This window comes from Musca domestica, unplaced genomic scaffold (genome assembly GCF_030504385.1).
Source record: "Musca domestica strain aabys unplaced genomic scaffold, Musca_domestica.polishedcontigs.V.1.1 3, whole genome shotgun sequence".
Taxonomy (NCBI): Eukaryota; Metazoa; Arthropoda; class Insecta; order Diptera; family Muscidae; genus Musca; species Musca domestica.
Window position 1 is genome coordinate 6,590,210 of NW_026712299.1, and position 25,623 is coordinate 6,615,832.

Consider the following 25,623-nt stretch of genomic DNA (forward strand, 5'->3'; position numbering starts at 1 on the left):
TTTTAATAAAATTTATTTTTCTCTCAGTGTCATTCACAATTACCTAGCTACTGTTTATATAATTTTACTTTTTGATTTGTGAGTATGTGTGTGTGTGTGTGTTCATGTGCATTTTATTATAATAATTGCCTTTTGCCTTTGGGGTATTTAATTACATTTTTATGGCTGCAAAGCTACTTGTATTTGTTGTTACCATAAATTTGTTATCGATTTTTGTTTCGTTGCTTTTCTATTCAAATGAATTATGACTGGTGACTGCCATTGCGACGAATGTGCTGCCGCATTTTATTGAAACTAAACTAAAACTAAAAATGTATAACAGCGAAAATTTATGGCATTTGTGTTGTGTTTTGTTGCATGGAAATTATTCGATATTTTTTGATTAATGACTAAATTGTGGTTAATTCACAAAACTGTCTAGCTAGATGGGGAACACATGTAGATGCATTCAATTGAATGTAAACAAAAAAAAAAAAACAATTGAAATAAATGGCTTGATATTTTGCTGCAGATAAGGCTGGTTCAATTGAAAAAGTGTTATAACAAAAATAAGATATTTGCTGTTTCGGAGAAAAATCTAGGTAATGTTGAAACGCATATTTTCGCGGAATTTGAGAAAATATTCATTGGAGGAAATATAAAATATAAAACGCCTAAAAGTATGCACTACACATTCCTTTATTTACAAATGGTATAACAAACATGTGCTGATTATATATCGCCCATATTTGACTTTTAAAATTATATTTCAAATATTTTGAAAATATATGAAATCCTTGAAATGTTTAAAAAATCAAGCCTAAAATCATGCACCATACATTTATATATTATTACGAGTTTTAGTGAGTATATGATAATTATAGTTTCCATTATGACACTGTATTTTAAATATTTTCACAAAATTTTAGAAAATATTAATCGGGAAAAAATATAAAATCATTAAAAATAAATTCTTAAAACAACCTAAAAGTATGCACCACAATTTTTTTATATTCACATATGGTTTAGTGAACATGTGGTAATTAAATATCTTTCATATATGTTTATAAAAATATATGAAAATAAATAAAATCATCTAAATTTCTATAAAAAATCGAGCCTAAAATTATGCACCACACATCTGTATATTAATATGAGTTATAGTAAATACGGGATTTTTTTTCATTTATTTTCAATGCTTGAATTATGAAGTTTTATTTCAAATATCTGGACAACTTAATTCGCAGTATCTTTAGTTATTTTCTTGGAAATATTTTTTTCCGAACAATAGTGCTTGGCAACTTCCATTGAATTAAGTTATTTAATTTTTTTTCTTAAATCTTATGATAAAATTATTTATTTTAGGCATTTTTCGAGACGAAATCCACTGACGTAAAGGCCGTTTTAACTGTGAGTGTGTGCGTGACATTTCACAAACATTGTATTTCATTGGTATTTTTGTTTTCTCTGAAAAGGTGACGTTTCCGAACGGGTTTTATGCAAAATTTTTATACTTTTGACATTACACCACCGATAAGAAGCGATATAATTTATCTTCATGCCTTATGCTTGACACTTTGAATGGCACACAACATGTCACAAAAAAGATGAAGACAACTTAAATGACAGTTTAATGCAAAATCACAAAAGGACAATCAAAAGGTTAAACGAAAAAAGAAAAAGCTGGAGCTAAAGCTGAAGAGAGTTTAAATATTTGAAAAACCTCATTAATGAAATGACTTGGCTTTTTGCATAAAACGCAAAAATAAATAACGAAAAATAATTTATTGTAACATTTTTTTGTAAATATTCTTTGGTGAACTCTTGCCATGACTTGCCTACTGTCGTCTTCTTTCCCTAGACTATCATAAAAAATAATGTTATATATATTAAATAAATATTTTATTTTTATTCATTTGTTTTTACTTTCATTTTTTATGACTACAACAAAAGAAAGAAGAAAAAAATATTTATTAAAATATTTACCAAATAAAAGAAATTGTTGTTCGACTACCACTTGTGTTACAGACATCTGTTGTTGTTATTCTGTGATACTGGCTTTTACATGCAACATATTTGCCCATCCAGATAAGCGTAAATAAATATGTAAATATTTTGTTATTGTCGTTGTTGTTGTATTAAATATTTGAACATTAGACATTTGTTGGATAAAATGTTCTTTTTTTCAAATAATCTTAAGTTCAATGTTGTTATTATTGTGAATATCATAAAACAGAAATGCACGCAAATGGTATGAATGCCATGACTAATAGGAGGAATAAATTCCAAAAAATTCAGATTTTCGAAAAGATTTCGTGGTACATAGTCGACCCTAAAATAATATTTTTATGAGACTTGTAATCGTAGGTTTTTTTAAAGAATATTTTTCGAAATCCTCACAAAATTGCATTTCATTCATTTAAGAATATGTTTTAAAGACTACAAGGTTGTTGACATAATTTCTGAGTGTATTTTTAAATAACTTCTAGGTTCGTAGTCATAGAGTAGACTACAATTATGCAATTTCTCTTTTTGGTGCCTCCTAAAATAGGAAATAAGCATCCTATTCTCTCTAAATTTCACACATCCAAAGCTAACTACTAACACAAGACCAGGTGTAAAGATAAAATATATCGACTCACTCTTTCTGGTGCCTTCCCCACAAAGGGTCCATTTTTTTGAACAAACAAAATCGTGATTAAAAAAAAGAAAAAAAAACAAGTAAAAAAGCTGTAAGTTCGGCTGAGCCGGACTTTGAATAGCCTCCACCATTTGGAACGAAGTTATCAAAAAAATATAATCCGATAAAAATGCTGCTAAAATCTTAAAAATACCGAATGTAGCCATTATATCAGGGTCCATACGACGATGTGGACCTGCATCATCAAAATATAGGGAGGTACTATTATATGGGGACTATACCAAAACGTAGGCCAATTTTCTGTCACAGCCTGTAGTATCCAATACAAACTTCAAATACCAAATTTAAAGCAATTCCGGTGAATAATGTCGCTAAAATTTCATAAAATACCGAATATCGGGAGATACAGCTATATGGGGGCTATAGGAAGACGTGGACCTGCACAGATAATTTTCTCTCTTAGGCTGTAGAATGCATTACGAATTTCAAATACCAACTTTGAAAGGTGACTAATGTCGCAAAAATTATCAAAATACCGAATATCGGGAGGCACCGTTATATGGGGGCTATAAGAAGACGTGGACCTGCACTGACAATTTTCTGTCATAGGCTGTAAGTATCCATTACGAACATAAAATACCAATTTTGAAACAATTTCGGTGAATAATGTCGCTAAAATCATCAAAATACCGAATATCGGGAGGTACCGCTATATATGGGGGCTATACGGATACGCGGACCTGCACAGACAATTTTCTATCTTAGGCTGTAGTATCCATTACGAACTTCAAATACCAAATTTGAATCAATTCCGGTGAATAATGTCGCTAAAATTTCATAAAATACCGAATATCGGGAGGTACAGCTATATGGGGGCTATACGAAGACGTGGACCTGCACATATAATTTTCTGTCTTATGCTGTAGTATCAATTACTAACTTCAAATACCAAGTTTGAAGAAATTCCGGTGAATAATGTCCCTAAAATCATCAAAATACCGAGTATCGGGAGTAACCGATATATGGGGACTATACGATGACATGGGCCTGCACAGACAATTTTCTGTCTTATGCTGTAATATGCATTACGAACATCAAATCACAATTTTGAAACAATTCCGGTGAATAATGTCGTTAAAATCATCAAGTACCGAATATGGGGAGGTACCGTCATATGGGGACTATAGAAAACGTGGACCTACATGGCCCATTTTCAATACCAAAAGTCCTGCAGACATAATATACATTTGAGTAAAATTTTATCAACCTACTTCATTTCGTTCGGAAGCTAGAGCCATTTTCACAGTTGGATATCGCAAAATCGACATAGAATTTTATGCTGATCAAGAATATATATAAATTATGGGGTCTAAAATTTATATTTCGAGGTGTTACAAATGGAATAACAAACTTAATATACCCTCAATACTATGGTGGAGGGTATAAAAAATCGATCCAAATGGGGATGGACCTAATGGGGTTTCCAATATATTACACCGTTGTAGGGTATCACATGGTATGCCCCGCACAGCTTTTGCTAATTTGTTTTCATTAGGCGTTCAGATACAAATATTATACAATGTGTGGTGCATACTTTTAGGCAAATTAAAATAAGACAAGTACTACTAATGCAAAAGCTTGGCTTACCTTTGCCTCTCGCTAAGAGAACCTCTCTCCCTCTCTCTCCTTCCAATAAAGATAATTTGTCTTTATACCATTTTGTTTGATATCAATTAAAAGGTGCATACTTTTAGGAGTAACAATGGAAATCCATTGAAACAAATATTATTCTGATTTTAGTTATATTTTTACCTTAAGATTAGACCCCCAAATATTCTGATCTATTTTCCTCAATCAATTATTTTAACAAATTAATTATTCAAATTAAGGAGGTGTGTTGCATACTTTTAGGACGGAAACCAATTAGACTCAATTGATTTTAATATTTGATACCCCAAATATGTAGCGCTATTTTTTAACCAATTACTTCAAAATTAAAACACAATTTGAAAGGTGTGGTGCATACTTTTAGGAACCGCAAGGGAAACCAATGGAAACAAATATATTTTGATTTACAATTTTTTTTTAATCGGCAAATATCCTATTCAAACTTATTTTATATCTCAAAAATGTTCAACTACAAAACCATAATTGTCTGAAATAAAAAAAAAACTCAACAGTAGCTTAAAACCCGCCCACACCAAATTCATTGTCTCGATAATTCATTATGCGATAACTACATAGCCACCATTGGTGGTTTGGGAATCATGCTGAGAATTTCAGTAGTTCGAGACAACAACTTGGGTAGCCAATGTAATTAATATTTAACACATATTCAGCATATTATGAATACAACACTATTTTCTATTCCAACCGAAAGCCTATTTGAAAAAGCATGGCTTTTTGTAGTTTGAGACTTGGCCAAGGTGTGATGTATTTCATTAAGCGCAACAACAACAAAAGCAACCGCGATTTAATTGAGCAGAACCAAGCTCAAACGATGATTTGCACACGGCAGGAGGGCTGGCGGGATCGCCAGCAAAATTATAATAATAATTTTCCATTTTTGTTTTGTTATTACTTTGAATAGAAAAAAAAGTACCATAAGCAAAGTAGATGAAGGAAAATTGTAAAAATCAACAACAAAATTACAAAAGTAATTACAAAATTACTCCGGTTTTTTACCAAAGATATGCCAATATAAGCACAAAACAAAGGGTAAAAGAAGAAGGAAACTTGATAATCACTTTAAGGCAGGCTTTTTTTATATTTGACTTTGGAATATTGAAGACGAAGACAAAGAAATGTTTTGTAAATAAGTCGAGTTGTTGTTGTTTTTCCATTCATCTACTTATTATTTTGAACAAATTGTGCATGAATTATTAGTTTTTCTTTTCGCATAATTCATTATTGTTGTTTTTTTTTTTTTTTCATTACTTTGTTTTCAAAATCCAATTTGTTTTCTTTTGTTTTGTTTCGGGCTGTGTGTTTTTTTGTTGTCCGCACTGTCGATATGAAATAATTTTCTTTAATTTCTGTTTGTTTCAGGTGGGGCGCATAAATGTGTTATTAACACGCCAAATTAAATTAGGCATAGAATTTAACAATAGATGTGTGTGGAGAGAGGGAGAGAGAATAATAAGAAGAGGAGGTAGTTACTAATATTTAAGTTATTATGATTTAAAGGCAGGTAGAGAGAGGGACAATAGTTTTGAAAATTAAAATAAGAAAAGAAATTACGGAGATGCTTAATTTCTATAATTAAATTAGGATTAAAAACCTCCGAATGTAGCAGAAAAACAAATTTCAATGTATGGTACATACTTGTAGGCGACAAACCAAAAATATTGAAAACTGTGATCGAAATAAACCAAGTGTTTTGAGATTTGAACAAACATTTTAATGACGTCATCATTTCTGGAACATGATTTTTTTTTACAAAAATCTCTCAGATTTTTAAAATAGATTTTTTGTGTTACTTCGAGAATTTTCATTTATTGCTCTGTGAATATTTTTTTATTTTTTTATTTTATAATTAATCGGGAATAAACATCCTGTTATTCATTTGCAGAAAAAATATCCACTTGCCGACTTGGGATAAGAGAGAAATGTTAATATTTAGTGCATAATTTTAGGGTATTCATTTAAAAATTTACAAAATACCAATCGACTTGAATAAAAACTTTAAACACCAGAGTAAGCAATTTCTTGAAGTCATAATTTCTTATCCATGGACATTTTTTCGAATATTTTGTAGATTTCGAAAATTTATTTTGTAGGCGTTTAAATAAAAGTTTTTCGTGGGTGATAAAAAAAACTTATGGACTATTAGCGCCATAATGTATATTTAATTCTTATTTATTTATTATTTATTTTTTTTTTTTTATTTTGGATTAGTAGATTTAAAAAAACATGTTTTGCTGGCGTTTCAAAAATGTTCTTTCATGGGTGATCAAAAAAAAGTGGACTCTCAAAAAACCTTTAAAAAATCAACGCCTACATCGCTTTTGGACCCACAAAAAAATCTTTTAAAAAAACATTCCTAGAACGCTTTTTGACCCTCTGCAAAAATCTTTAAAAAACCAATCCTAGAGCGTTTTTGGACCCTTACAAATAATCGTTAAAAAATCCACGCCTACAGCGCTTTTTGACCCTCTGAAAAAAATCCTTAAAAAAATTTATGCCTAGAGCGCTTTTTGACCTCGGAAAATTTTTTTTAAAAAATTCAGGCCTAGAGCGTTTTTGGACACTCAGAATTAATCTTTAAAAAATCCACGCCTAGAGCGTTTTTAGACCCTCAGAAAAAAAATATTTAAAAAATTCACGCCTAGAGCGCTTTTGGACCCTCAGAAAAAAATCTTTGAAAAAATACCACGCCTAGACGTTATTGGACCCTCAGAAAAAAAATCTTTAAAAAATCAACGCCTTGAGCGTTTTTGGACCCTCTGAAAAAATTCACGCATAGAACGCTTTTGGACCCTCAGAAAAAAAAATCTTTAAAAAAACCACGCCCAGACCGCTTTTGGACCCTCTGAAAAAATTCACGCATAGAACGCTTTTGGACCCTCAGAAAAAAATCTTTAAAAAATCCACGCCTAGAGCGCTTTTGAAACCTCGGGAAAAATCTTTGAAAAAATCCACGCATAGAGCGCTGTTGGAACCTCAGAAAAAAATCTTTGAAAAAATCCACGCCTAGAGCGCTGTTGGAACCTCAGAAAAAATCTTTGAAAAAATCCACGCCTAGAGCGCTGTTGGAACCTCAGAAAAAATCTTTGAAAAAATCCACGCCCAGACCGCTTTTGGACCCTCAGAAAAAATCTTTAAATAATCCACGCCTAGAATCTTCAGAAAAAATCATTTAAAAATCCACGCATAGAATCTTCAGAAAAAATCATTAAAAATCCACGCATAGAATCTTCAGAAAAAATCTTTAAAAAAATCAACGCCTAGAGCGTTTTTGGACACTCAGAATTAATCTTTAAAAAATCCACGCCTAGAGCGTTTTTAGACCCTCAGAAAAAAAAATATTTAAAAAATTCACGCCTAGAGTGCTTTTGGACCCTCAGAAAAAAATCTTTAACAAATACCACGCCTAGACGTTATTGGACCCTCAGAAAAAAATCTTTAAAAAATCAACGCCATGAGCGTTTTTGGACACTCAGAAAAAAAAATCTTTAAAAAAACCACGCCCAGACCGCTTTTGGACCCTCTGAAAAAATCCACGCCTAGAGCGCTGTTGGAACCTCAGAAAAAAATCTTTGAAAAAATCCACGACTAGAGCGCTGTTGGAACCTCAGAAAAAATCTTTGAAAAAAGAAAACAATTGTGATGTGTGAAATTTTAAGATATATCATTGTTCAAAATATTGTTGTGTGGGAGGTAGTAGAAGGAGTGTTCCGATATATTTTATCTTCGTACCAGTTTTTGAGTTAGTAAAAATATTGCAATGTGTGAAATTTAAAATTATTGAAAATTTTGACCCTTTTGTGGGGAAGGTTGTTATATTCAATCTTTACACCTGACCTTGTGGATTTAAAAATATTAAGATGTGCGAAATTTGAAGACAATCGCACTTTTATTTCACATTTTTCGTGGAAGGCCCCAGAAAAGTAGTCCGGACAGTATCGGTATCTCTGAACTCGATCTTCGTTTGATGATGATAAATGTCTGGAAACAAACCCTAGTGCTTTTGGACCAAATCGAAAACCGTTATTTCGATTAGGCACGTTTTGGTCGTATCAAATGATATATAGCCTCTATAGCTATGTGGCGAAGGGTATACAAATATTTGTTAATATCCTATATCCTTTTTAAAAATTTAACATTATTAAACTATTGTAGATTAGAATTTTTTAAAAAATAACTTTTTTGGATTATTTGGCTTCAATGGAATTTTTAATTTTTTTAAAGACCATTTGACTTTTGCAGGATTTTAAAATTAGTTTAATGATCTGTTTTTATATCGGAACTTTTAAAAATATTAAGAACTTTCATGGATTTAATAGCTTTTTATAAATTTCACGAAATTTTAAAATTATTTTTCATGGGCTATGAAAGATATTTCTCAGAATTTTTAGAGCGCTGAACGCTATTTGTTATTAAGACTATAAAATTCTGGAATTTTCAATTTATATTCAAAAAAAAATGAATAAATAAATAAATTCATCCGATCTAATATGTTTCCAAAAGGCTTTATGCCTAAATAACTGCTAAATATTAGTGTCAATTTAATAACATTTTGAATCAATCAATTTATTTACAGATCGCTGAAACTCTTCGGCAATGGTGCCACCCACAAATAATTTAACTTAATTTTTTTATATTTCTCAAGGAAAATATTGCCGTATTCATCTAAGTATTTTGGTTGTAAAGAAAACCTTGACCCAATCCGTTGTTGCTGTTGTTGCTGATTGGCAACATATTGTTGCAAAGCCAAATCGCACTTGTCATTTTAGATTTATATTGGTTTAAACATCATTTGTCACAATTAATGTTTGACTAAACTTTGTTATCTTCTCTTTTGTTGTGTGTGTCGGTCGGTATGTCTGTCTGTCCGTCCGCCTGTCTTTATTTTGGTTTGCAAACAAATTTGCATTTTGTGCGGTTTCTTTTGCCTTCAAAAGTCGGGGTTCCACATTAGGAGGGGTTTATGAAAGAAATCAGAGACGGGCCATAACAACAATACAAAAATTAAATGACAGTTAAACAAAGTATACGTTTATTTACGTATGAAATGAACAGACGGACGGAGGGACGGACAGAGCGGACCGCAAAATAGCATTTAAGCCGCATTTAAACTTAACAAACTGTAACGACATCACAAAGAATTGCATTACGATGGAGTAATTCTTCTCCTCCTCCTCCTCATCCATTCCCCCCATTCAACACAACCAGCCCAGCCAACCAATCAAGCGAACAACCTACCAACCAACTTGGAACCAAACAAATGCGGTATTTCAATGGCGCACTGCTTGGTGGTCTGGACCAAAAAAACAACAAAAATCCATTGCATTGATCGTCGTTGTCGTCGCAGTTAGGTTGGCAAGCAGGCAGCCCAGACATCAGACAAAACTGAACCTCAAGCCATGTGTCACTTGTGATCAGATCACTTGCCAGAGATCAAATTGAAATGCTGGCTAGATGGCTGGCTGGCTGGTTGACTGAATGAATGGTTGGATCTCTTTTGTCACCGAGAGAAGAACAACGTAAACGTCGTTTGTCTCAAAAACTGCAACAGGAGGGGGGAGATACGAAGAACAGAACATAAAGAAGTCTGATCTCTGTTTCAAAAAAGCGAAATGAAACATAAAGCACACGCCAAATTGCGGTCAATTGCATCGATTTACAATTTATGTCATTCTGATGTGAAAATTAAGTGATTAATTGAAGGGAACAAACAACAGAATTGATCGAATTTTAAAGGGGGGAGAAAATGGAGAAGACAAATGGAGACCTCAACCCCAAAAGAAAGAAGCTACTGGAATATTACATCGGCAAGGGTTATGTTTGAATAATTCTGGCATCGATCACATTGAAGACAGCTGCAAAAAAATAATTGCAATGTTGTTGGGCAAATGTTGGCAATATTTAAAAAGTCCTTTCCGATGTTCTTTTTAAATTGTTTATAGAGAATACAGGGATGTCCCATGTGGCTATAATTTAGCTATAAATATAAAATATATGGAACAAAAAACTGCAATTTAAATTGCCTAGATCCAAAGTGAGGTTAGAGGCAGGTGAATGCATTTAGCTGGAAAGCTGAGGAGAAGCAGAGTGTAGTAATGTCCTAGCTCAATGCAGGATATGAGGCAGGATGAGAATATGAGGCATCGTTCCTTCAATCGCAATTCAAAAAATCGGAAGCCGCTAAAGTTTGCTTTGGTAAGTAACGTTCTTAACGAAAACGTTGCTGGCTCTAATAATTAAGAGATTTAAGTTTGTATCTCTAGACCAGGGCCAGGGGAAAGCAGGCATGCGTGCATCAATGAGCATAAAGCTCTCTACTCCCACAATCAAAATTAAAAAGCAATTTGATCAGAGAGTAACAAAATTGAGAAAAAAAAATAAAAGTGTGATTCTCCGAGGCTTTTCTTGACCTATCTGTAATGAGAGAATAACAACGAGAGAACATAAAGAGCAACTCTCTGTCTGATGCTGCTCTCGACCTCTCTTTATCTCTAGATCATAAAGGTGGTCATGGGATTCTCTTCTGACTTATTTTGTTGCACATGCAAGTGGCGCCCAACGTTTGAATGCGCATTGAATACTTTCACTGGAAGAAGGTTCCAATTTTCTTAACCGATAATTTCCCCATAAAAAATTTAATTTTTTTCCTTCAAGGACTACGATACTTGTAAGTCTATTTAACCTCCTTATTCACTCCATGGAACTACGTATTATTTTCCTGATAAATTTGGAATGTCTTTGATAGAACAACGACGGGCGCATTTCAAACCCTTCGGAAGATAATTGTATGAAAAGTTGTGGGTTTTATGATCCCCTCAATTCAAATATCAACCGATTCCAAATTCACCCAAATGGCACCAAATATATCTGGAGAATACTATTTTCGAGATTCACGATCTACCATTAATGTTATGAACTCTCTAATCCACTTCAGTGTTTTTGAATGCCACACACTGACGCCCAACGTTTACCCCAGCTATGAGTGTCCACTTGCCCGAAGTCGACTAACATAACGTTGTTGGACTTCTTGTTAATGAATTCTACGTTCGCAACGATTCCACGGAAAATTTAAAATTGTTGACCGAATCGTATGTCTCGAGCAAATTGTTTGACAGTATTGAATGACTTCGATAGAATAAGATTTTAATTCCGTATTTGGTTTCAAGTAAATGATTTCGCATTTAATTTAATTCCACATACGAATGGCGCTCAACGTTTCAAACGTTGCCAAAGGGGTTTCCTGCTGTTCTCCTCTAAATATACAATGGCTAGATTAACTGAGCATCTCGTAAACTTTCTGGTTCACTTCACGAAACTTCAATTTTTTTTCTGAAAGTTTCTCCAAACAAGTTGGGATGGTTGATCACATCGACAGGATCAAATGCGACAACGACAAATTTCAGCGGTGATTTCGACATATTCTGTTGGGCTGGGGCTTCTGTTTTTTGCATACCATATACAAGTGGCGCCCAAAGTTTCTAATTCTACCAATGGATGGGCTTCTTAATAACCAATTTTCCGCGAAAAAATTGGAAATAGTAGACCGAATCACATGCTTTTTTTTATCACATATGAGTGGCGCCCAACGTGTCTAACACAACATTTATGGTCTACTATTGCTGTACTAGTACTTATTCGTCTGTTTGTACCATTCAAAATTCGACTGGCGCCCAAAACTTTCAATCGCTTCAAGGGATACCATAACTGTTAGTCTTATGAAACCTCCGATTCACACCAGTAATATTTTTTTTAGAACTTCAAGTATCACTGGCTCCAATTTTTCCCTGAACAAATTTTGCATTTAATGCATTGATTGAACATGATTCTTTTTGTTCTCGGCATATTTTACGAGGCTGAGACTTTTTCGATTACCACATAAAAGTGGCGCCCAACGTTTTGAACACTTCTCTCGATATACCGAGGCTATCATAATATAACGTTTCAAATATTGCCAAATGGCAATTTTTCAATATTCAAGGGCTAGCTATAATTAAGTCTTTGGAACCTTCAAGGGTGGCTGATTTATTCATTCACTCTAAGAATCGACTTATTAACAGCAAATTCCACGTAGAAGTGGCGCCCAACGATTTGAATACGAGTCTCGACATTTAACAACTTCAAATGGTGCCAGTTTATAGTCCTTCCAATAACCAAGGGCTGCCATGACTTCATGGCTTAGGAAATTTCCAATTTACTGGCCAAATCGATTTTTTTTTCGATTTCCACATACCAATGGCGCCCAACGTTTCTTCCAACAATTTTCAAAAGGGAGTGACCGTGTAAAATACTTCTGGTAGAGCAAGACTTCAATTGAATTTTGATCTCACACTACGGAGCTGATGCACCTTTTTTCTGAATATCACATTGGAGTGGCGCCCAACGTTTCAAATATCACTCTCAACATCCAGTTCTTATCAACGTTTCCTCTTAATACCCAAGAGAAACCATAAATGTTCCTACTGTGAACTCATCGATTGTTCGAGTTAATCGGTGAGTTCATTTTTTTTATTCTATATAGCGCTGGCGCCCAGTATCCCTTTATGACCAACTTAGGACAGTTGACCATATGTAATGCTTTCGATCAAACAAAGCTAATTCTATAATTGAGTCTTTGATCTCGAGCCGTTTCTGAAATTGATCGTAACTTTTCGGGGGCTTTCAGTTGACCATATGGAATGCTTTCGATCGAACAAACAGAATTTTATAATTGAGTCTTTGAAAGCTATTAAGGACTGAAATTGATCGGGGCCTTCCTTCATACATTCCGAGAGCACTTGGAAGCAGTCACAGTTTCACAAAACAGTCACAGTTTCAAATGAACTACAATCGCTCCAAGATGTTATCTTCTGATCTCTCCAATAATTCTTATTTTCCACAGATCGTCTTTGACGATCCCCAGTTTCTCTGCATGGGTTCCCAAAAGTACCGTTTGAAAAATGTAGGTCATTCTTTTGAAATTTTTTATTTTAATCAAAAAAAAAACTTGAACATTTATTGGAAAACAATTTGTGAGTTGTAATTTAAATTGCCTTTTTCAAACTCCCATTTCCTGGGCTTCCCTCAATACTTTCTGCTCTAATTATTTTATTATGTGTTCAACATTTTATTGATCTTATCCTTTTTTGATGTTCCCTTTTAATTTTGGCCATCATTCTCGGGGTAAATTCCTCAAAGCAATATTTTTTATAGAAATTCTCCTCGTGTCTTCTGCTTGAGTATGGGCTGGCTGATTAGTGCCGAAACATTTGTCAACACATTAGCGCCCTTTCACTTTGAAAACAGTTTTGTGGCCCAACGTGTTTGTCAAACGATGGTTGTTTTTTTTTTTTTTTCTTGCAAATTCCTCTCCGAGGACTTTTGCTTATTTAGGTCACTTCCGTTTAATCGCAATTGTACCTTGCTATGAAAATTAAAACTTCAACTGTCTGCGGGCTCTACCCGCATTTTTTGTGGTGCAAAAAATAAGTATTTGTTTTTCGGTATTTTGTTATCGATTTTGGATTAGTTTTAATTTAATGTGTGTTTTTTTTTTAACTTCGTATTGGCTGTTAGTAAAATTAGCTCAAAATGCATTACCTCTCTGGTGGCTTGATTGATAGGCATCTGTAATTAAAGAAAAGAGAAAGGGGTAAAATATTAATATTGTTATTGGCTTTTTTTTATAATATGTGTTGTATATTAAAAATAAATATAAAAAGAGGCACAAGGTTATAACGAAATTATTCGGAATACAATATAAATTCATGTCGTTAACATTTGAAAAAAATTAAAAAAAAGATTTTATTTGTAATTTTTATTATAATTTATATTATAAATTCAAAATAAAAAAATATAAATTCATATCGTTAATATTTCAAAAAAAAATAAAAAAGATTTTCTTTGTAACTTTAATTTTTTTTTTAAATTATTCAAAAATATTAAACCCTCTCCCTACTCTTTTCACATTTTTATTCAAGCCATTGCTTGAAAAATTTTTCCTTCAACATTCTCCCCCCTCTTGCCAAAAATTGCAGAGTGTTTTAAACTTTCACAAAAAGTTTCTTTTTTCCCTTCAACCAAACATCAGTTGAATATTGGAAAACTTTTTTGATTTCCATTGTTGGCACTTGAAACGCACAAGAAATGTAGCTATTTTTAACAAACAAATATTATATTTGTATTTGATGGTTAAAAGGGTGTGAAATCAGTGGAGTGAAGATATCTTATTATTAAATACTATTCCATAAATTTTAGTAAAATAATTTTCCGAAAAAAGTCAAATCTGCAATATTTTTAGAGACCCTATGAAAATGATAAAAATGATGCATATTTTTAGGCTCAATTTACTAGTCTAGGAGAGTAGTCTTCTCGAGCTCCTCTAAATATAAAAAAAGGCTGGAGTAACTGAAAGTCAAATTTTTCCTGAATTCCACATGAGAGTGGCGCCCAACGTTTCTAACACAAAATTAATGGTACAGTATTACTATCTAGTTGGCTGACGACGACTTACTTTACTGGCTGTAGCGTTCAACATACCACGAGAGCCTAATGTTTTAATAGCTATCAGTGGGTGGGGCTCTATATATCCAAGGGCTACTATATCTGTTCGTTTTATGAAATCTCCCATTTACTCTACGGATCGTTTTTTCTCAATATCATGCAAATATCACTGGCGCCCAATGTTCCTATGAAAAATAAAGAATGGTTGACGGTATAAAATGTATTGAGAGACCATTATTGTTATTTCCTTTTCGATCTCGACTTATGTGACGGGGTTGCTCCTTTTTTCCCGAATACTCCATAGAAGTGGCGCCCAACGTTTCAAACACTACTCTCGATATGCAGAGTGGGATGAAAAAACTGCAACCAAATTCAGACTACTGTTATTTCCAAGCCACTCGACCGACCAGTGACAGCTCATTATATTGTTTACAAGCGTACAAAAGCATTTTGGTGAGGATTTTTCAGAAAAATGTTATTCGTGATGGAATTCAAGCGTGATAATGTGATTTCTTTATATTTTGCTGGAGAACCAGAAGTGGCTATCGTTAGAGCATTCCAGTATTTAAATGAGAATAAATCTTTTGTGTCTCGTACCATCGCTCGTTACCGTGATACTGATAGAGTAGCTCGACGTCGAAGAAGTGGGCGGAAGAAAACAGCAACATTACCAGAAAAAGTGGTTCGAAAAGTAAAGAAGCAACTTAATCGAATTCCCCGCGTCGCAGTGGCCGAAAAATGGCTCGTTAGCTGAACGTATCGTAATATTCCATTCCGCAAATATTGAGAATGAGCTCGGGGTTAAGCCATTGAAATTCCAAAACGTGCAAGAACTTACACCACAACAGTAAGAAAATAGACTCAAAAGAGCTAAAGAATTTCTTCGCTTGACCGAAAGGGGTGAACTGCCGAATTTAGTTTTCTCCGATGAGAAAACTTTCATTGTCCAGGAGTTTGTAAAGAAACAAAATGATCGTGTTTACTTGCCGAAGAGGTCAACTGAAAACGGGCACCTTCGGTTGGCCACCAGAACTCAAGCGCCGACCATAACAGCCGATGGTCGCTCTCTGCTCGTATTAACCGACCGTGGCATCGGAATAAATTCAGAATATTATATTCCGAATAAAATATTCTGAAGGGTGTTTTAAAGCCTTGGGCACACAAACATTTTGGCCGCAGACCTTGGACATTCCAACAGGACTCAGCACCATCGCACACAGCACGCGCCACCCAAGAATGGTTACAAAATCAGGTTCCTCGCTTCATTTCCAGCACACGATGGCCACAAAAATCTCCAGATACCAATCCATTGGACTATTGTGTCTGGAGTATTTTGAAAAGCAAGGTTGGCACTAAAAAATAACAAAGTGTCGATCACCTCAAGCAAGCGCTTCGCCGGGAATGGGCCAAAATACCGCAGAGCATCATTCGGACAGCGTGTGACGGTTTCATTGGCCATTTAAAGGCCATAATTCGTGCCAAAGGTGATCAATTCGAACAAATCTAAACATGTTCTAAAATTTGATGCTATTTCCGACATTTTTTGCTTTCATTCAATAAATATTAAAAAAACAAAATGTAAAAATTTTGGCTTTTTGCAGTTTTTTTTATTTCACCCTGTATACCGTCGTCTTATAAATAATTTCTAAAATTCCGTCATGCCTTCGCGTCACCCAAAAAAAGTTTCCCTTTCTCTATTTGAAATCCAGCCAATGTTTTTCGTCGATTTATTTGAATGAAAATGCAATTTTTTTCTCATAGTTTTGTATTGCGTATTTCCGTTCGATGTCATCGCATTTAACAGTACAATAAAAGCACAAAAACCGAGAGAAACAAAAAGTTAGACCCACCAACAGTCATTTTTTCGTTAAGGAACGCATTGTACTTGCATTTTTTTGTTGCTAGATTGCATGTAGCCATAGACAACAAAAAAAAGAACGAACAACAACAAAACAATACATGACATTCATTTTATGAGTACATACATTCAGTACATACACATACATATATACAAGATTACAAATGCATGTGTGTATATTAAAATTATATTAGCCAGCCCCCTGCATTTAAATATAAGTTCGCTTTGCATTCAAAGCCCTCCAAAAGCCAGCCAAGTTTTAGTTTGAACCAGCTTTTGAATGTGAATTGTAAAACGTTTTGTGTTTGGCCACAGACACACTAAATGATGTGTGTGTGTATGAATTACACATACATTTGTTTGTGATAAATGTAGGTTTAGGGAGGTAGCCGCATTTTTTTTTTTTTTTTTTTTTTTTTTTTTGCTTTACCTCGATAGGTACTTGCAAGTTTATTTATGCATAAAAATAAACGAGGAGGTTTTGTTTTCCATTTGAAAGGAAAAATACAAAATATTGCGAAAATACTACTCCCATTTAACGGAAAGGGATTAATAAATTACTTGGGGAGAAAGGGTAGGGGAAGGTGGTATCTAATTTTCTATACGAATTAGGTAACATAAAAAATTGTGGCATATTTTGGACATCATTTTGGAATTTAGGCCCAGGACGACAATAAGGGAAGGACAAGGACTCAGCCTCAAAATAAAATTATAATAGCATATGTTATTGGTACGGTATGGAGTTTGTTTCAGTCATTGCCTTACAAAACGTCGAGAAAAAATGTAAAATCTTTTTAAGATACTTTTACCTTTACAAAGTAATAATGAAATTTAATCCACAACATTTCTTCCTATGACACTTTCGCCAAAAATGAAGTATTAAGGGAGATTAACAGCCAAACACCTGAACATATAATTTCAACTTGTAATACATAACCTAAAGAAATTGTTACAGCTATCGACACAATTTTCAATTCTAGGCCCAGAGCCATCAGTAGGGGAAGGACAAGGACTCGGCCTCAAAAAAAATATAATAGGATTTGTTATTAGTAAAGTATAAAGTTTGTGGTAGTAATTGCCTTAGAAAACGTAGAGGAAAAATATAAAATCCATCTAAGCTACTATTACCATTACAAAGTAATGAATTGAACTATATTTTCTTCAGAGACTCATTATGAAATTTGCTCTAGAATATTTGTTGCTTTGATACTTTTACGAAAAAATTATGTCTTAAGGGAAATTTTGGCCTAGGATGGAAACATGATAATTTAGCAGTAAAGAACTTTAATACAAAATTTTTGGTTGTAATACATAAATTTCGAATGGAATTTTCTAAAAAACTATTTTACCTACATAAAAATGTTGTTTTGAGACTTATAGTGAAATTTGGTGTAAAATATTTTCTCTTTGAACATTTTTCATCAAAAATTATGTTGTACGTTACTTTCATGCAAGGTTTCAAAAAAGAGACCAAAAAAAAAATTCTTAAAAAATTGGAAAATATTTTCGCGTTTTTTTTTACCTAGAAACAAATATTCTCTAAATATAGAATGGAAATAGGAATTTCATTTGTTTGGTAACTCTATGTGAAATTTGTTCTAAAAAGTTGATTTTTAGGAGAATTTGCATAAACTCATATAAACCTTGAATTTATTTTTGTCATATTTTTTATACCCTCCACCTTGGAAAGGAGGGTATATTAACTTTGTCATTCCGTTTGTAACATCCTTAAATATTCGTCGTAGACCCCATAAAGTATATATATTCATAATCAGCATAAAATTCTAAGTCGATTTAACGATGTCCGTCTGTCTGTCTGTCCGTCTGTCTGTCTGTCTGTCTGTCCGTCTGTCTGTCTGTTGAAATCACGATACAGCCCACATTATTTGACGTAGAGCGCCAAAATTTAGCAGAGCAATTGTTATTGTGTCTAGGATGGTTGGTATTGAAAATGAGATATATCGGTCCACGTTCTGGTATAGTCCCCATATAACGGTACCTCCCGATATTCGGTATTTTGATGATTTATGCCACATTATTTAACGGATTTGTCTGAAAATTGGTATTTGTAGGTCATAACAGGTCCCTGTATGTGTGGCAAAACATAGCATATATAGGTCCACGTTTTGGTATAGCCTTCATATAATGGTACCTCCCGATATTCGATATTTTGATTATTTTTGCCACAGTTTTTAACGGATTTGTCTAAAAATTGGTATTTGTTGGTCATAATGAGTTCCAGCTCCTGTGGCGAAACATTGCATGTATGGGTCCATGATTTGGTATAGCCCCCATATAACGGTACCTCCCGATATTCGGTATTTTGATGGTTTTTGCAACATTTTTTCACTGATTTGTGTAAAAATTGGTATTTGTGAGTCAAAATGGGTCCTAGTTCGTGTGGCGACACATTGTATGTATAGGTCCACGTTTTGGTATAGTCCCCATATAACGGTAGCTCCCAATATTCGGTATTTTGATGATTTTGACTGATTTTTTCACGAATTTCACTGAAAATTTGGTAGTTGTAGATCATAATGGGTCCCAGTTCGTGTGGCGAGTCATTGTAATTATAGGTCCACGTTTTGGTATAGCCCCCATATAACGGTACCTCCCGATATTCGGTAATTTGATGATTTTTGCCCCTTTTTTCACGTATTTGTCTGAAAATTGGTATTTGTAGGTCATAATGGGTTCTAGCTCCGTTGGCGGAACCTTGCATGTGTAGGTCCACGATTTGGTAGAGCCCCCATATAACGGTACCTCCCGATATTCGGCATTTTAATGGTTTTTGCCACATTTCTTCTAATGTTTCCTTTACCCTAAGGTGGAGGGTATTAAAAGTTTGGCCCGGCCGAACTTAATGTTTTTTTACTTGTTTTTAATTCCTGACGTTCCTACGATTTTGACTTTTCATGGATTTCGAGAGCCATTGTAGAATTTTGTACAGTATTTTGACTTGCTACAATCCCGTTTAAGCGGAATTTTTTATACATTTTTTGAAAAGGATAAAAAAGTCACCTTAGGTTACATTTGCGAAACAAATATTTTCTCAATATAGGATGGAAATAGAGATTTATTTTCTTAGGTGAAGCAGAGTGAAATTTAATGAGGAATATTCTTGTCTTTGAGGTCGTCCTTCTAAAATGTTGTTTTGTGAGAGAAATTTGCATAAAGTCATCTGCAGTACGACCTTAAATCTTAAATGTATTTTTTAATATTTATTATTTTCTGGCGTTTAGGAACACTTAGAATTTTTATGTATTTTGGAACCTTTAGTAGAATTTTATGACAAATAATTTTGTAGAATATTTTGATTTGCTACGATCCCTTTTAAGCGGAATTTTTTATACATTTTTGGAAAAAGATAAAATAGTCACATTAGGTTACATTTGCGAAACAAATATTTTCTCAATATAGGATGGAAATAGAGAATTCTTTTCTTTGGTGAAGCAGAGTGAAATTTGATGAGGAATATTCTTGTCTTTGAGGTCGTCCTACTAAAATGTAGCTTTGTAGGAGAAATTGGCATGAACTCATATGAAGTACGACTTTAACCCTCAAAATGTATTTTTTTCATATTTTTTAATTCCTGGCGTTTAGGAAGAAGGAATTTTTATATATGGGACCTGTAGTAGGACCTGGGATCTGTAGTAGAATTTTATAACAAACGAATTTGTAGAATACTTTGACTTTCTGTGATCCCGTTACAGGGGAAAAAAAGGACCAAAAACCTATTTGGTGACTCGCCTGATGGTTAATTTTTTCCAGCTAATGTTATGAATAATATAACCAAAGGCACTTTATATAATTGCAAAAATATTGGAAAACAGCGAACTCTTCTCCTCTGTTTAGGTTATTTTGAGATGTAAACTATCAAATCGTCGATAAGTGTTTTCCGCTTTTAGTTCTACTTTCATAATTTTCTGAATCGAATCTGCAATCTTAAATAAAAAATAAAGGCAAAGGCTATAGTCATCAGGAGCCGACTATGTAATAATCTACAACACTATAATATATTGGAAAGCCCAAATACATTTTGGTCGATTTTGTGTTGATATAATCCGATACAGTCCTGAAAAAAATATAACCTTTTTTTCGACGTCTTTTTTTATTTGGACCATCATTTTTTTTTTTTTTTTTTTTTTTTTTTTGAAAATAGAGTGGATATAGACTTTTCTTTGGTGACTTAAAGTAACATTTGATAAGGAATATTTTTGTCTTTGACGTCATTTTTTTTTTAAATGATGCTTTGTTGGAGATTTTTGCACAAATTCACAAAAAGTACGCTTTTTACACTCCTGGTGCTTAGGTAAGATTTAGACTCTAAACATCTTCTAGGGTATATGGTCGAATTTTATATAAAATATTTTTGTAGAATATTTGGATTTGCTAAGATCCCATTTAAGGGGAGTTTTTTTATAAATTTGCGAAAAAAAACGAGGAAAATAACCCTTTTGATGGCTTAATAATGGGTTAAAGTTTTCGATGAGTTAAATTTTAAAAAAAAAAGAGTTTTTTTTTTCTTGGAGTCATTGGAATAGTAGAATTCCAAACCAAACCCAATCATCCGTTCACACATAAAAGTGTGTTACAACAAACTGCACTTAGTTACAATAATAATAAAACTATTTGCAATTTCTTGTTATTGATTTAAAAAAGAAAAATAGAAAACACAAAACTCATTAAATGCAGCGAAAAGTTTATGTTTCCATTCGAACGGAAACAGGAAATGAGAAAATAAAGCTAGAACGTAGGAAGACGTTTGTAGAGTTACATGACATAACGTTTTGTTAACGCACTTTGTTGGTGGCTACTCCTATTCCTACTTTACAATGGACTATTTTTTGTTGTTGCTAAAATGCACTGAAAACTATGACAGTTTTTTAATCAACAATCAGGAGGAAAGGAAGTAATGGGTGTCTAGGAATGGGTGAAATCGTATTTCCCCAGGAACAAGTGTATATAAAGGAAATAGAATTTTGTTCTATAGAGAGAGGAAACAAATACGGAGTAAGAAAGCAAATCGGGACCGCAAGCGTGGAATATCAAAAAGAATGATAGTAAAAAATGCCCAAAAGTCAGGCGGGCTGACTATATGATACCCTATACCACTACAGATATTTAGTAGAGCTATCCGTAACAAATAAAGTTTAATATTGGGAATATATGTCTTTAGTGCAGTTATAATTTGGTTTCAGAGAGTACTAATATGTGGGAGGTATTTCCAACCCTAAATCGATTTCCACCAAATTTGACGGAGACATTTGTTCCTCTCGATCCAAATAATATTGCCATGTTGTGCATGTTAAGACCAGAGTTATTATATTAAATAAATAAAAAGCTGTACGTTCGGCTGGGACAAACTTTGAATATCCTCTTTGAAATTTGCAAATATTTAAAGAAATTCCGTTGAACAAAAAAAAAAAATACTGATAAAATCATAAAAATATCGAATGAGGGAAGTCACCGTTATATTGTGGCCTATACGCAAATTTGGACATGTATATGCAATTTTAGTCATAGGCCATTATGATATTCAAACACGAAACTTGAAACAATTCTGGTGTAAAAGGTCGGTAAAATCCTCAAAATACCGAATATAGGGAGGTACCGATTGGGGCTATACGAAGTCCTGGACATGCATAGACATTTTTTTGTCATAGACTGTAGTACTCATTAGGAACTTCAAATACGAAATTGGAAACAATATCGCTGAAATAATAAAAAAAAATACCGAATATAGGGAGGTACTATATATGGGGGCTATTCGGAGACTTGGACCTGCATAAACAATTTTCTGTTATAGATTGAAGTACCTATTAAAAACTTCAAATACGAAACTTGAAACAATTTCGGTGAATAACGTCACTAAAATTCTCAAAAAAAAAAAAAAAAAAAAAAAACGAATATAGGAAGGCACAAATACGGCTTATATTTGTAACAACAACACCCACAAAAATCTCAAATTTTTGGTACAGTTTTATAGTGGCTATACCAACACGTGGTATAGATATTTAACCATTTTCAAGTTCTGCAGACCGAACACACATTTGAGTAAAATTTTATCAATCTACTTTTTTTCGTTCGGAAGCTAGAACGATTTCCACTGACGTACTTTGTGGGGTCTAAAATTTATATCAGGAGTTATTACAAACGGAATAACAAATATATCCTCCATACTGTGGTGGAGGGTATAAAAATATATATCGAACAAAAAATCGGTCGCTTGTGCCTAAAATCCACTTATATTATCCATTTGGTGCACAACAAGCCTTATGAAGGAAAAATATATTGGGGCTATATCTAAATCTAAACTGATCTCCATAAAATTTGGCAGATGTATTTCAGGCCTACATCTGATATCTGGTACCAAATATGATGCTTGTGGCGTGCATATTACGAATGTGAGGGACTTCAACACCAAATCGGATGAAACATAAATATGGGAGATATCGACCGAAAATTAGAAGTATATGCTTCTAGGCTTAATTCGGTCATATGTACCAAACCCCGATTAAATTTGACAGAGGTATTTCTAAGGAAGAGAATCCCATGTGTAAAGTTTCATCTAATTTGGTTGGAAATTCATCTAATTTGGTTGGAAATCTGAACACGAATTTTTATTTTAAATAACTTCTCTTGAATTTCAATTCCCATTGAAAACCTTTTTCCCCAAATCCTTGAAATAATTTTGGCACTTAAATTCAAAATTTAATATTTTCTTCTTGAAACAGTTTCCAACAAAAATTTAATTATTAAATAATTAAAAACTTTTAATTTAAAAGGGTATGGCACTCATTTAGCAAGATACTCACACACACACCAACACTAGTGCCCCTCAAATAAACATGTAAATAATATGGCTCATTAAATATCTGCTAATAACCAAATATAAATATACATATGTACTCTTGTGTATATGGATGCATTATGAATGGCCCTTTCACTCTAAAAGAGTCTAGAAACCCAACTGGAGCTAAACAAAACATAATCGTCTCTAGCCAAAAAAAAAAAAAAAAACGACAGACAAATAAACTAAAGTCTTTGGAGGACGACTTACATATGGATAACACACTCTTTTCTCTTTACCCCAACTACAGAGCAAATGGTCTTGGTAAATTTTTAAAGTGGCTGGCTGGCTGGTTGGATGGCTAGCCGGCCGGGCTGACGGACTGGTTGTTTGGTAGTCTCATACAGAAAAACCACTTAAACTTGGTTATCCACAACATTAGCCAAAACAGCAACAGCGACTACTACAACAGCCACTACTATAAATGCCACTTAGAGTAACCCTTTTATTCACATCATCCTTCATACATACCAAACATACATATATGTGTACATATGTATGTGGAAAATCCTCTTCTCATTTTTTTATTAAGACTTGTTGTTGAAGAAGTCTGAAAAAAGGCCAATAACCAGAGAGAGCCCGAGTTAGGGTTTTTTGTGAAAACGAATTCCTTGTTTTATATTTTTGTTGTTGGTAGTGTTTGTTGTTGTTGCTTATTGTATTACACAGCTAGGCAATTATTCAAACCAGTTCACCAAATAATATTCACAGTAACCATCAACAGCAAAATTTATGAAAAGGCAATAAAATAGAGATGCATTTTTGGCGGATTTTCATTTTGGGTGAAAAAAACTAAAAAGCAGACAAAAATAGTCATTTTTTTGTCAAGGACTATAGAAGCTTTATTATGGGATAATAATTTATAATACGAGCTATGAGCGTGAATCCTTTAAGAATTATTATTGCACTTTATTTTAGGTTAAGGACGATTTCTTAGATATTTTGATTTTGAAAATACTGGTTTCAATCGCTCGCGCACGTTTCGTGTTTTGTTTCACTGTCATACATCTTGAGATTAGTCTATAATTTAACCATGAAATAAGTAAAAAAAATTAATTAATTATGTTCTATAGTAAAGTCAAAGCCAGTAATATTTTTCGTACAATATGTAACCCATTCAAAATAATATAAGAATGGTGCATACTTTTAGGTTTGATTTTCAATTGTAAAAACAGAAAATGGCTTTAATTCCATAAATTTGAAATAAAACATTTCGAAAAAAACAATTATTCCAACATTTAATAATTGTAGCTTGATAAGTAACTTACATGGAAACCAATAAAGAAAGTCTTAAAGTCGGGCGGGGCCCGACAAAGATATTTCTTAGCTATATTTCATATATTTCCCTGAATAACGTTGTTACGGAGTGCATATTACGGCTGTGGATAACAAATATAACAAATCGGATGAACAATATATTTGGAAGCTATAGCTATATCTGAAACGATCTTCGCCAAATTTGACACACTAGCTTCTAGACTCAATTCGGTCGTAAGTGCCAAATTCCATCCCATTGAGAAAAATATTAGACGTTTGGTACACAATTAAAGGTAAATCGGACGAAGTTATATATGGGAGCTATAACCAAATCCGAACCGATCTCGATAAAATTTAGCAAATGTATTTCTGAGCTGTATGTGATATATTTCTCCAAATATTATTGATACAGAGTGCATATAACGGCTGCGGAGGACTAAAATAACAAATCGGATGAACAATATACATATATATGGGAGCTATAGCTATATCTGAACTGATTTCGATCAAATTTGGCATACTTATTTTCAGGCCTAATTTGGTGGTATGTGCAAAGTTCCATACTAATCGGGCTGATATTACACGTTTGGTGCACAATAAAAGGCAAATCGGTCGAAGATATATATGGGAGCTATATCTAAATTTTTACCGATTATCTCCAATTTCAATAGGGTTCGCCCTTGGGCCAAATATATGATTTTTGCAAAATTTCATCTGGATCGGGTAATAAATGCGAACTGTACTTTGTTCACAAAAATATATGGACAGACGGACGGACATGCATAAATCGCCTCAGAATGTGATTCTATGCAGATCATCAAAAGGAACTATGGGTCTATCTCGTTTCCTTTTGCCTGTAACAAACAAATG

General features: G+C 33.4%; 1 protein-coding gene across 4 annotated transcripts in view; it reads right to left on the reverse strand.

The window, feature by feature from the left end:
• Positions 1-25,623, reverse strand: part of LOC101894733 (probable WRKY transcription factor protein 1) — a 74,343-nt gene that overhangs the window by 40,522 nt on the left and 8,198 nt on the right. For all 4 annotated transcript variants that reach the window (XM_005175893.4, XM_020038470.2, XM_020038468.2 and 1 more), the window contains one exon: positions 13,883-13,909. In XM_005175893.4, coding sequence (XP_005175950.1) covers positions 13,883-13,909 — 27 coding nt within the window. The remainder of the gene's footprint in view (positions 1-13,882; positions 13,910-25,623) is intronic.